The sequence below is a fragment of the Lolium rigidum genome, chromosome 6 (assembly GCF_022539505.1).
Source record: "Lolium rigidum isolate FL_2022 chromosome 6, APGP_CSIRO_Lrig_0.1, whole genome shotgun sequence".
Lineage (NCBI taxonomy): Eukaryota > Viridiplantae > Streptophyta > Magnoliopsida > Poales > Poaceae > Lolium > Lolium rigidum.
In genome coordinates, this window is record NC_061513.1 from 143,038,690 (window position 1) to 143,053,055 (window position 14,366).

General features: G+C 44.9%; 1 protein-coding gene and 1 pseudogene across 1 annotated transcript; both read left to right on the top strand.

Moving 5' to 3' along the window:
• On the top strand, positions 1 to 3,986 carry LOC124664509 (NAC domain-containing protein 73-like). The gene is made up of 3 exons (XM_047202015.1): positions 1 to 477; positions 575 to 776; positions 3,043 to 3,986. Exons 1-3 carry the CDS (start codon positions 316 to 318, stop codon positions 3,669 to 3,671), a joined length of 993 nt encoding a protein of 330 aa, XP_047057971.1. The 5' UTR covers positions 1 to 315; the 3' UTR covers positions 3,672 to 3,986.
• Positions 3,773 to 14,366, top strand: part of LOC124663366 — a 26,184-nt pseudogene continuing 15,590 nt past the window's right edge.

The following is a 14,366-nucleotide window of genomic DNA, read 5'->3' on the forward strand; positions in this document are numbered from 1 at the left end:
CCTCTTTTCCTCTTTGTTCTCTTCTCAGCCCGCTTTGTTCCCTCGCCTCGCCCTCTTTAGCCACCAGGCACCAGCCCGCCCGATCTCAGCCTCTTCTTTTACCCTGCGCGCCGGCCTTTCATTCCCCCGACACTCGCAGGGGCTACCCCAGTCTTAATTAGTCTTGCCGCATATGGGGGCGGGCTAGCAAAGCGGAAGGCAGGACACGAAGAGGCTTTCGATCGATCTCTCGTGATCTTCTCTCATATCATCACCTACGTACGTGCTGGTTGTGGTGGGGCACGAGACGACAGATCGACAAGCGCCTGGCCGGCCATGACATGGTGCAACAGCTTCAACGACGTGCGCGCCGTGGAGAACAACCTGGCCACGGCGGCGGCCGTCGCGGCGGCCAAGAAGCAGCACCAGCACCAGCAGGAGCAGCCCAGCCTCGTCCGGACGTGCCCCTCCTGCGGCCACCACGCGCAGTATGAACAGGTACTTACCTACTCAACCAGCGAGTGAGATCGAGCTAGACATACATGATCGACTAGCTACCTCACTCACTCATGAATCTGATGGATGGATGGATCAGCTGCAGGCGGCGGCGACGATACAGGACCTGCCGGGGCTGCCGGCCGGCGTGAAGTTCGACCCGACGGACCAGGAGCTGCTGGAGCACCTGGAGGGCAAGGCCAGGCCGGACACGCGCAAGCTCCACCCGCTCATCGACGAGTTCATCCCGGCCATCGAGGGCGAGAACGGGATCTGCTACACGCATCCAGAGAGGCTGCCAGGTACTACAGTTACAGGCTACAGCCACACGTACTCTATACGATCGACACGTTTAACATCTAGCCGCCATGCATATCCATATTTCTGTGCGTGGACACCCTGCTGTTCGAGTGTGTTAGCTGCTAGCTCCGCATTACATCAAACGGGTAGCGAAAGCGTCAGAATTTCAAAAGGAAAAGATTTCGGATTAGGACAAGTCGACCTAGAGGGCGCGCCGGAGAGAGGGATTGCTGATCCGTCCCGCCACGCGCCCACAGCGCATGTCTATTTAGACATAGGCTAGATCGATTGATTCTGCGTCTGAAACTCCTTGTTGCCGCGAGATGATTAAAATTGGGTTCCAGTCCTTTTCAGTCTGGTGACCTTGCTTAAAGTGTAGATTTCAATTTCATACCAGGGGTAGGATTTCGGTATGTCGTGTGGCGAAAAGCATAGAATACCCACATACGTTGCGTATTTGTTTTGTCCTTTCTTGGTTTAATAGTACTAAATTACGAGCGTAGTCTATATGCGTTTGCGTTTGTGCACGATATATACAGTATAAATATTGGTAAAGGTTTGCCTTTCAAGTAATTGCTTCTCCTACTTGTTGGCATAAGTTTATTGTACATTGAAAACGAGAGATCCACACAACACACGGTGCCCTCAGATATTCAGATGTCTACGTCATGTAGGGTGCACGCAACATCAGACCAAAGGAAGTATGGACTTAATTTGAAATGACTTGTCACACGAATTGTTAATTATTAAAAAAATTAAGTACTATGTTTTTTAATGTTGAAAGTTGCGTGCTTCGACAATCCATGCTTATATTCGTGTCTGTAAGCTATACAGTCATTTTATATTTGCAAAATGTATATTATGTCGTATCTTCTCGCGCACAAGAAATGCACTTCATCCGCAAATATCTAATTTTGATCATGCTAGGTATGGTCACATGCAAATTACTTTGTACTAGGCTGTAGCCAATCCTCCCACTTTTTTTAATTTTCTGATTGAAATAGTGATGAATAAATGGCTTATGTTTGCTATATTATTAATTCATTAGACAATAAGTGAACGCAACTCCTCTGATGTATATCACCCATACATGGGGTTCCTGACATGTATACCCCACAGATAGTGGGCCCATAGGTCAGCGACCCATGTCAGGTGACATACGTCAAAGGATCATGGTCAATAAACGATTTATGGTCTACTTGTTTTGTTGGCATGAGTGAGGAATAACATAGAATTACTTACGTTATTTGTTTAGTTATTTAGTCACAAGTTTGATGTCAAAATCTTTCAGCCTTATAGTAGAATTACATTTTATTCAACTAATTACACTTGTCTCTGGGTACTATAACCATATATTTTCAAAGGATATATAGTAGAATTACATTTTATTCAAATAATTAAACTTGTCTCTATGTACTATAAACATATGTAGTGCGGTGTTAGGACTGACACATTTGATTTTCTTCATGTTGTAAAAATATTTTAGGCAATTAAGTGCTTCATTTCTTGAGAGGTACTTACCTCAGAAAAAATTGGACCCATATTTTAAGGACATGCCTGCTAGCCTCGATGAGCTCGGCCATGCCTCCAAGTGCAACATTTTTGTTGTTGCTGTGCGTTTGGTTGCCTGGGACACACTCTTTGTCACACCAATGTGAAACTTAAAGTAGCTCCAGCCTCCACCTAGCAAGGGCTTGATAGAATCGCTCAAATTCACTGTTTTTCAAGACAACCCTAGGCAGGTTCAAGATTTCTTCATACATGCATGTGGGATGTGGCCCAGGCTTCGTCTCCCTCTTTGATTCAAACGTGTAGCGCCAGAGCTATCCAGGCTCGCCGCATGCAAACGTGTGGACACTTTAATTTGGACCAAAAGAAGCTTGCATCTCGATCGCTGGTCTGGATCACTCGATCGAGGCATGCATGTTGCAAAACAATGCAGATAACCAAGCACGTTCTTAGGCTCACTTAATGTTTCACGTGCAAATACATTATTATCGTGCGTGGGCACATAACTATGAAATCATTTCGTTCTTTACTCCCATGTTTAGAATCTTTTGTTTTTGTCAAGGAGATCAGCTGTCCATGCATGTTCGTTTTTGCTCTTTCCATCCGTTTCATGGTTCTTACATCTAATCATTGAAAGGTAGTATTCTGAATTGAAAAACATGAACTTTATCTTTGCACTTATGCCATATAAGCATCTATTGGACGAAGTACCTGTAACCCTTCGCGTCATGGTTATTCACTTAATTTTATTGGTTCTAGGAGTCGGCAAGGACGGCCTCATCCGCCACTTCTTCCACCGGCCATCGAAGGCGTACACGACGGGGACGAGGAAGCGGCGTAAGGTTCACACCGACGAGCAGGGCGGCGAGACGCGGTGGCACAAGACGGGCAAGACCCGCCCCGTGTTCACGGACGGCAAGCTCAAGGGCTACAAGAAGATCCTGGTCCTCTACACTAACTACGGCAAGCAGCGGAAGCCGGAGAAGACCAACTGGGTGATGCACCAGTACCACCTGGGCTCCGACGAGGAGGAGAAGGACGGCGAGCTTGTCGTCTCCAAGGTGTTCTACCAGACGCAGCCCCGACAGTGTGGCGGATCGACGGCGGCCGCTGCTGCTGCTGCCCTCGCTGCAGGCAACATCATTAAGGGCGGCGGTGGTGCGGCTGCTACTGATCATCACCGTCATCATCACGAGGGTGGCAACAACAACATCATGCTGAAGGAAGCTGCCGGCATGGTGGATTTCTATAGCCCAGCCGCCGCTGCAGCACTAATCGGGTACAGCAGCCAGGCGGCCCCTCCTAATAATAGGGCGGCTGCGACTGCTTCTGCTCATCTGATGCCTAACTTCGAAGTGCACACGGGAGGGGCGGGCTTTGGTCCCTAACCGGAATTGCGAAGGCAACTAAGACAAGGCAATTATATTCGTTGACTGATAAGTGAAACTATATACTGTACTCTACTAGGTTAGAGGCCCGGAGACACGTAATGAGAAGGTGGCAGGCAGATAATGGCACCGGGGAGTGCGAGAGAAGGGGTACTAATAAGGGTGTTGCGTGGCCGTACAGGTTAGGGATCCATTATTTTACATTGTTCATTGTATACATATACCTATAAGCACGTAACTTGACATCTTGACCTACTCTCAAATTTTTGTTTCTTGATGTAATGTTCTTTAATAAGAATCGTGAATTTAATACTATTGTTCCTTGTGCCTAGGGAGAGCGGTGATTCTCGGACCTCCTGTGCATGTGAGAGCCGTCGATCTAGTGCTTTTAGATTTGTGTGATGTTCTTTCAACAAGTTCCATTTAGTTTTTGAAAAATACAGTTTGGTCACAGTACGTTTACTTAGCTTGACTTTTCAAAAAATATAAGACATACTCATTAAAACGGGGGTAGTAAAGTCTATAGGTAATCACCGTGTTTTTTTCAATTACGTTAAACATACTATTAAATATCTAAATAAATATAGTTTTCAATTTGTAGAAGCTAGTCAATGTGGATTAATAGTGTCTACCACATATGAAGGAACAGAACAATCTAATTGGCGTTGACGAGTTTAGTTAGGTTTATATAAATCGTATGCAAGTTTTACTAAAAAAATAACTTATTTTAATGGTTAATTATGTGCATGGTTCTTTTTATTTCAGATCCTGCAACAAGCACATAAGGTAGATGATCCAAGAACCTCGCGCTCAAGAAAAATCAAATGACCAAATCGTATTTACTCAAAAGTAATAGAATCTATTATATTTCAATACTAAGTAGAGAGCATACACACGTTGACAATTTCTTATGAATTCACTATACCATACAAGATACATTTGACAATGAAAAACCAATAAGAATCTTGCCAACAATTCTATTTATGCACTCAGAAGTTTCTGTAAGTATGCTTCCCTACTCACATACTTAAACATCTATAAGGTATTCCAAGACCAAATGATTTAGAGATGTTTACAGAATATGTATACTAATAGATAGTTTGTGTAACTCTAAAAAAATATGAAAGAAAATAATGTTACAAAATCAGGTTTTAAATATATTGCAATGCAAGTGTATTTTTGATATACATTACACATGTATAAAAAACAACAACTTAGCTTATATATAGCAACTTGTTGTGTGGTAAACTATGTCGAATAACTAACATAAACTATATTCGCTAAAATCATAGAATGCTACAAATAAGTTTAAAGTACAAATGTTTAGTATTAGATATAACTAAATCTTGTCACAGGTCCAAATCATGCTTGACCGTTCTTGGCCACAGTGCACACTCCTAGTACTCAACGGCAATGTTGAACACCTACTCGAAACAAGACTATTCAATACCAACACCCTCATGTCTGAACCACATCTGAAACAATGCCACTCTCATGACATAGTCAGACAAAAAACATCATTGCAAAAGCGAGATTGTGGCTTGTAAATAATAAGGACGGTTCTTCCACCGCCGTGTAGCGCTCCAATCGGTCCAGCTCCTTCCGCCGCTTCGCAGCGCTTCGGTTGCTTCCGGTGCTGCGCCGCCACGTCGATCTTGCTTTTTTGGGCCGATTAGGTCCAACCAGTTGAGAAGACAATCGGTACTTCTAATACGGCCCTAACAAAGTATTACACAAACAGTATCAGTACAAGAGAAGTCTTTTGACACAAACACACAAAATATCACAACAAACCAGTCTTAACGCAAGAATCAAACCCCAAAAATGAATGAAAAACAAGAACTATAGTCCACATAGGAACACATCCGAGTCCAGTAACACTCACAAGACCTGGAAGCCATGTGACCTGCAGATCCTCGTAAGTACGAAACATATTACTGTAGTTGCGGCATTCAAAGCGTAGACCCGGGTGCGATTGGACATAGTGCAAGCCCATACGCTCCCTAGAGCAAACAGACCGAGGGGTTACACCCCCCTGGAGAGACAGAGGACATAGACAAACCTGCGCCCACGCACCCAAAGATTCGTCGCTTGCTTGTCCATTGTTCTCTGAGCAGGCAACTATGAAAGGATGATTGTCTTCTCTTCGCTAGTTGAAGAAAGGTGGTGAATCGTGTAATCGCATGGGGAGCCACGGTACATGAAAATGCCCTTTCACAGGGAGCCAACATGTAACAAAAACTTTTGTACTTTTATTTAAGAAAACATTTAAAAAACACCAAATATAATGTACATGGTACCCCGGACCCCCCCCCCCCCACACACACAGAGAGTAGAAATCTGGAGTTTGAAGCTTCAACATTAATAAAAGTACTGATAGCTAATCCTTACATGTCGTCCTTTTTATAAAAGGAATCTATTAATACCAAGTTGATATCAAATAAATCCAGCCTCTCCAACAACATGATGTCAAGACAAGTCTAGCCATCAACAATGCAGGCAACTAAAAAGAAAAGAAAAGAAAAGAACCCCGCTGGTGATGTCCGACTAACCAACGTAACATGCACGGTTTTGATATGGACACCGCCACACAACTAACCACATGCACACAACAAGCAGTGAAGTGTCATTTTCTCTCCATCCACGAGTACTCTCTTGAAGAAGAGCCGATTCTCGACTCGATATGAGCATGCGAGAGGTACCTCCAGAGCGTATCCGATCTTCAAACACAACTGTCTTAATAATCCCCACATTGACACCTTGCAATCGCAACAAGGGTGGTGCCGAGGTCGACGTACCCAAGGTCCCAATTTGAGTGGAGGTCGCAAAAGGTCAATGGAAAATGGATATTCACGCCCGGCGTCCCTAGGCAAACAACCATGGAGGACGGTGACATGGCCGCCGTGAAGTTCGACCCGACAGATCAGGAGTTGTTGGAACATCTGGAGGGTAAGTCTAGGCCGTACACGTGCAAGCTCCATCCGCTCACCTACGAGTTCATCCATGCCATGCATCGAGGGGGAGAACGGCATCTCACGCTGCAAGCGGCACCGGGCCATCTGCGGCGCTGCAGATTAGGCCGAGATAAATGCATATGCAGCAATTATTGGTTTTTGTTAAAAAAAAAAAGGCGTATGCGTGCCGGCCCGCAGGTGCCGCATATCCCAGCGAGCCAGCGACTAGGGATTACCCTTGCGCTCGAGCGACCACAGCTATTCCTCCTTCGTCTCCGCCACTGGAGCGCCGCCATGGCTGCCATTCCTCCTCCGGCTCCGGGGGCCTCTCCCTCTCCTACTCCTTTACCACATCCAGGCCCCCCTTCTTGGCCAGTTCCTCACCTCCTTCCTCGATTCCCTCCCTCCAGTCATCATCCCCCTAGGCCGGCGACGGGCAGCCGCGGCTAGGTCAGAATAAAAGCATGGGTGTGCACGACCGAATAACACCAATCTAGCAAACTCCAGGAAATATAAACATTGTTACATTCGCCAGCGGCACCATCCGGAAATCAACATTCCGGCCAGATCGAGAAGGTCAGGCCTCAAGTAGGTCTTCATCTTCGCCCAAGAGAGACCCTAGGACCGGCGCCTTTATTCAGGTCACCCCCTGCCGGCGACCATCCCAGGCTGGCCAAGGTTGCCGCCGGAGACATCAAGCTCGGATCGCGTAGTCCGGAGACACCGCACACGCCTAGGCACCACCACAGCCGAAACGCCAGCCCTCCACCGCCGACCGCCGAGAGGCGAGGAGAAGAGGTGATAGGGCAAAGGTGGCCGATCTTTCGATGAGACGTGGATAGATCGATTTGTTGGTGGAGTTCGTGCTTGACGATCCGACTACACGTGCAAAGCTCGTGCGCCAATGCAATCGCTAGGACAATCTCCGGGAGTTACTGATTTTGCGGATGCACGATCAGCCTGACCAGCGAGGGTCTTAATTCCTACCTGAAATCGAGAACAAGTAAGAACTAAAGATGCAATCAGAATATTGCGAATATAGATGAAAGCTTTATTGAAAAGGTGGGATTCCGAATAGTCGGTCTTGTTCTGGGCGTTGGCCTCAAAAGAAGTACACGAGAGTTGCAGCAATGGCTAACTTTTAATCTAATCAAAATCCAAGTCTAAACGTGACGGCTATGGGGGTATTTAAAGGAGGAAAAGGTGGGGTTTCGACCAGCCATGCATATGGTGGCCGAACCAAACCCTAGAAGGCCTTTCCCCCTTCAATACGGACTCTAAAAAGTGGCTGACTTAATTCCTGCGAAAATGACATGGGCCAGGCCCAAAACTAAAGGTGACGCAGCACCATATTATGCTATGGACGAAATTATGAAGTGGAGAACTCTATATTTCGTCCATATCTTCATCTCTTCTTATGGTGGCTTCAAAGTCCTGAAATATCCACTTGTGGTGTCATCTTCAATCCTCAAAGGCTTGCTCTCCTCCATGTGTGATCATGCTCCAATGCTTGTCCTCCTCATCCATGCTAGGTCCATCATTCCTAAGAGTAACAAACATATCTGATTTAGGCAGCATCATATTCTCATGTATATGAGGAATAGTTCCAAGAAACGAAAGTACCTGATAGTTAAGTTGTTTGGCACGAGCTCGAGTGATTGGTCCTTGTATTTGTGTGGCTGTAGGTACAGCGGTTGTATCAATAGATGGGATGTCCTCATCATGCCCCCCTTCTTGAATTGAAGTCGTCCTCGACGCAAGCTCATCTTATTCACCAAAGTAAGGCTTCAAATCTGCAATGTTAAATGTAGAACTTACCGGACCCAATTCTGCAGGAAGCTCAAGTTTATATGCATTATCATTTATTTTCTCTAACACCTTAAAAGGACCAGCGGCACGGGGCATTAACTTAGACTTGCGCAATGCAGGAAAACGGTCTTTGCGCAAATGCAACCAAACAAGATCACCAACATCAAACACAACATGCTTTCTTCCTCTATCCCCAGCAATTTTATACTTAGCATTCATGCGTTCGATGTTGTCTTTAGTAGTCTCATGCAATTTTAATATCAATTCAGCACGTTGTGTAGCATCCAAATCATTTTGCACCGAAGATGGTAAAGGCAATAAATCAATATGTGCACGTGGAACAAAACCATACACAATCTCAAAAGGGCACATCTTAGTGGTAGAATGCAGCGAACGATTGTAAGCAAATTCAATATGAGGTAAACATTCTTCCCACAATTTTAAGTTCTTCTTCAAAACAGCCCGCAACATAGTAGACAATGTTCTATTTACTACTTCAGTTTGTCCATCAGTTTGGGGATGGCATGTAGTACTAAACAGCAATTTAGTCCCCAACTTAGCCCATAAACATCTCCAAAAGTGGCTAAGAAACTTAGTATCACGATCAGAAACAATAGTATTTGGCACACCATGTAAACGCACAATTTCGCGAAAGAACAAATCAGCAACATGTGTAGCATCATCAGTTTTGTGACATGGAATAAAGTGTGCCATTTTAGAAAACCGATCCACAACAACAAAAATACTATCCCTCCCCTTACGTATACGAGGCAATCCCAAAACGAAATCCATAGAAATATCCTCCCAAGATACACTAGGAACAGGAAGAGGCATATATAAACCATGTGGATTAAGTCGAGACTTAGCTTTTTGACATGTAGTGCAGCGTGCCACAAATCTCTCAACATCTCGACGCATACGTGGCCAAAAGAAGTGTGCAGCAAGTACATCCTCCGTCTTCTTCACACCAAAGTGTCCCATCAATCCTCCTCCATGCGCCTCCTGCAACAACAAAAGACGAACGGAACCATCTGAGATGCATAGCTTGTTAGCACGGAACACAAATCCATCATTGAAGATGAATTTGTTCCATGTTCTACCATCTTTACAATTCAGCAACACATCTTTAAAATCAGCATCATGCAAGTATTGTTCCTTTATAGTTTCTAATCCAAAAATCTTGAAGTCAAGTTGAGATAGCATAGTATATCGGCGCGACAAAGCATCAGCAATAACGTTATCTTTACCCTTTTTGTGTTTGATAACATAAGGAAAAGACTCAATAAACTCAACCCACTTTGCATGGCGACGATTCAACTTAGTTTGACTACGAATATGCTTCAAAGACTCATGATCAGAATGTATAACAAATTCTTTAGGCCATAAATAATGTTGCCAAGTTTCTAATGTCCGAACCAGCGCATATAATTCTTTATCATAAGTAGAATAGTTCAGACTAGGCCCACACAATTTTTCACTAAAATATGCAACAGGTTTGCCCTCTTGTAATAACACACCTCCCAAACCAATTCCACTAGCATCACATTCAAGCTCAAAAGTCTTATTGAAATCAGGAAGTTGGAGTAATGGAGCATGTGTTAACTTATCTTTCAGAATCATGAAGGCGTCTTGTTGTGCATCGCCCCACACAAAGGGCACATCCTTCTTTGTAAGCTCATTCAGCGGCGCAGCAATGAATCCAAAATCTTTCACAAAGCGCCTATAGAAACCAGCGAGGCCAAGAAAACTCCTCACTTGTGTGACCGTCTTTGGCTGCGGCCAACTCTCAATTGCCTCAATCTTGGCTGGATCAACTTCAATTCCCTGCGCAGTAACAACATAGCCAAGAAACGCAACTCGATTGGTGCAAAAGGTGCACTTCTCAAGATTACCATACAAACGTGCATCACGTAAAGCATTGAAAATAGCACGTAAATGATCTAAATGATCCTCCAAAGATTTGCTATAAATCAGAATATCATCAAAGTATACCACCACAAAACGTCCAATAAAAGCACGTAAAACTTCGTTCATCAGTCTCATGAAAGTACTAGGTGCATTAGTTAAACCAAAAGGCATCACTAACCACTCATATAAACCGAACTTAGTTTTAAACGCTGTTTTCCATTCATCTCCTAATTGCATACGAATCTGGTGGTAACCACTACGCAAATCAACTTTAGAGAACATAATAGAACCACTCAATTCATCAAGCATATCATCTAAACGAGGTATTGGATGACGGTATCGAATGGTAATATTATTAATAGCTCTACAATCAGTACACATGCGTGAAGAACCATCCTTCTTAGGTACCAAGATAATAGGAACAGCACATGGGCTAAGAGACTCACGAATGTAACCTTTATCTTGGAGAACCTGAATTTGTCGCTGAATCTCTTTCGTCTCTTCAGGATTAGTACGGTATGGTGCACGGTTGGGCAGCGACGCTCCTGAAATCAAGTCAATCTGGTGTTCTATGCCACGGATAGGTGGTAATCCAGGGGGAACATCTTGTGGAAACACATCAATGAATTCCTGCAAAAGGTTAGCAACCGCAGGTGGCAAAGAAGGAGGCATATCCTCAAATGAAAACAGAACTTCTTTGCAAATGATACCATAGCATTGAGTAGTGTTCACATCAAGTTCAGCAATATCAGATTTGCTAGCAAGCAAACAAGGATTTTTCAAACGAATTTCAGTAGCATGGTTCGAATCAGATTTAGTATTATTCTTATGTGGAACAAAATCTGCAGCAACAATCTGATTCTCACTCTTAAGTTTCTCCTCGTTTTTTACTCTACTAGCTCTAGCAAGATCATCTTTTAGTATTTGTTCAGGAGTCATAGGTTTGAGACCAATTTTCTTTCCATCATGCATAAGAGAATACTGATTATTTTTACCATTATGAACAGATTCTCTATCAAATTGCCAAGGTCTACCAAGTAACAAAGAACAAGCTTGCATAGGTACAACATCACAATCAACAAAATCAGAATATGTACCAATAGTAAAATGCACACGTGTAGTTCTTGTTACCTTGAGCTTCCGAGAGCTCTCAAACCATTGTATGTAGTATGGATGTGTGCGCTGTCTTGTAGGAAGAGAAAGCTTCTCCACCATATCAACGCTGGCCAGATTATTGCAGCTCCCTCCATCAATGATGATCCGTATAGCTCGCTCTTTTACAACGCCTCGTGTTTGGAACAGATTGTGGCGTTGATCATGCTCAGCTTTGCTCAATTGCACGCTCAACACACGCTGTGCAACTAAGCTCCTGTACTGATCAGCAGTGTCAGCTTCCATTACCTCCATCTCTCTCTCAGAATCAGTATTGGCGCCATCGCGAGCAGCAATAAGGGCCAATGTATCTTCATCAAAGTCACTTGCAGAATCATATTCTCCATCTTCACGCACCAACATCACACGCTTGGTTCTGCATTCTCGCTCTATGTGACCAAATCCCAAGCATTTGCGACATTGAATGTCGCGCGTCTTCCCCGTGGAGGCCATGGAAGATGAACTCCGAGGAGGACCAGCCGATGGTGGTGGAGTAGCAGAAGGAGGTGCTCGTGATGCAGGCGCGGTGTACTTGGAGGTAGTAGGTGCTGGTGCAGTACCACGAGATGGTGGCGCTGATTGTCGCGGCGACCACGACGATGTACGACCTGCAGAAATATTAGCTCTTCTCCATGGTGGTTGACGATCCTGCACTTCACGTTCAGCTTTGCAAGCAAGATGAAACAAGCGAGTAATAGTGTTGTACTCCTTATAATCTAAAATATGCTGAATCTCTTTATTCAAACCACCAAAGAAACGAGCAAGCATAGCCTTATTATCCTCTACAATACCACAGCGAATCATGCCAGTTTGCAATTCTTGATAATAGTCTTCTACAGAATTTTTTCCTTGTTCTAAGCGAGACTATTTTTTCAGCAAATCACGTTGATAATGTGGAGGAACAAAACGAGTACGCATAGCAAGTTTTAACCCAACCCATGTAGCAGGAATATTTGCTGCATGTGTTCTACAATATTCAGACCACCAAATAGATGCAAAATCTGTGAACTCACAAGTAGCAGCACTAACACGCAAGTGATCAGGGTATTTTAAACATGCAAAACGTTGTTCTACTTCCAATTCCCATGTAAGATATGCATCAGGATTGTATCTACCCTCAAATGGCGGAATATTCAGTTTCAGTTTAGCAACATGATCATCATCATTACGTACCGGGCGTGGGGGTGGTCGAGCGTTGCGGTTCAGCTGCCGTGGACGACCAGATGCAGGTTGTTGGACTTCCTCGCCGTCCAGTACGTTCTCATCTACCTGCTCGTCCGCGTCCCCTTCATAATCTCCGTAGCCTTCATCAGAAGGCGCGTCATGTGCGGCTGCTGCAGCAGGAGCGGTACCCACAGGAACATCCGCACGAGGAACACGGCGTGCGCGGCGTTGCACGTTGGCGCGAGGCGGCGGTAACCGAGTCAAAAGCTCCTGGAACTTGGCGTCGAGCTTGGAGTTGAAAGCTGCCTCGAGGCCATCCAGCTTGTCCAGCGCATCGGTGTCGCGTGCATGCCCGTCCAAAAGATGGGTGAAGTGAGCATGCAACTGCTCAGGCGTCATCTTGGCCGGGTCAACAGCGGTCGGATCAACTGGTCCTGACATGGTTAGTACACAAAAAGCACAAATGTATATGCCTACAAACTACGGAATATGGTGGTTCACGCGCAATTCGTCAAGCAAAATACAAAGCTCTTACAAGTTCTTACCAAACAGGAGGAAGGTGATGTAACAACCAGCAAGGATCAGCGTCTCCAAAGATTGCCAAAGCGATTACCAGGTGTCGACACAGTGCACGTGGAGATAATATGTAGAGCTGTAGGAAGGCTAATATGGTAGCAAAACAGCAATTGTCAAAACAGCAATGCAATATTGAAAGTATGCTCAACAACGGTACTGTGCTGGTCCTAGGCTAGACCGTACTAGAGACGCGAGCCTAGAACACGAGCGAGGTCACGGCGTGGCACACGAGCAACTAGCAGCGATGAGGTGGCGACGCGAGATGCGAAAAATCACTATGATGGCAAGTGTCTCAAACTGATCCCCAAGGTCTAAAAACAGTATAGCCTCAGAAATTTTTTTGACGAAATTTCGGAGGTGCTCCGGAAAGCGCGCAGGCGTCAAAAAAATATCGCTATAACGGCCAGTGGCGAAAAGTGATCGCCAAACTGAAAAACCAATGTAGCCAGAAATTTTTTTCGGAAGCGTTTTCAGACTTTTTTTTTGGCTCTCCTTCCAATTCTTTACTGGCGGCCGAAACTTATCTCACGGAAATTTTTCTGCAGCGCAGGATGGTATTAGAAGGTAACAGCTAAGTAGGAAAAACAAGAAAACCTAATTCTACACGGGCTCTGTCGCGGCAGAGAAACAACACGAATCTGTGTCGCGGTAGGAAACGGGGTATATGGTGGATACAGATGTATGTGGCAGGGTGTATATGGCAGTGGCGGAAGTATATGACAGGGTGTATATGGCCGTAGCGGAAGTATATGGCAGGGTGTATATGGCAGTGGCGGAAGTATATGGTGGTGGTGGTGGCGGTGATCTGCGTATGGTGCGAGTGGCGGCGGCGGCGTGACTAATATGACCAGAACTCGAAACTCTAAAGGAACTAGACGCTAAGACCAGCAAGTCGACACGAAGATGCAGACACAAATTCAACTATGCAAAACTGAAAAGACAATGCAAGGCGTGGCAGGGGGTTTATGGGACGATATGATCTAAACCCTAACTGTATTTTTTTGGCTTTTTCGCGGGTTATGGGTATGATGGCAGATGCAATCTATACTAGGAAAACAGCAAAATCTCACCGAGCAACCTGAAATATGATACCACTTGATAGGGCAAAGGTGGCCGATCTTTCGATGAGACG

What these genes read in the sequence shown, in the direction of transcription:
- LOC124664509 (XM_047202015.1), top strand. Translation starts at nt 316, where the DNA reads ATGACATGGTGCAACAGCTTCAACGACGTGCGCGCCGTGGAGAACAAC. An exon ending in ACCACGCGCAGTATGAACAG is followed by an intron (nt 478 to 574) that starts GTACTTACCTAC and finishes TGGATGGATCAG; the next exon opens with CTGCAGGCGGCGGCGACGAT. An exon ending in GCATCCAGAGAGGCTGCCAG is followed by an intron (nt 777 to 3,042) that starts GTACTACAGTTA and finishes TATTGGTTCTAG; the next exon opens with GAGTCGGCAAGGACGGCCTC.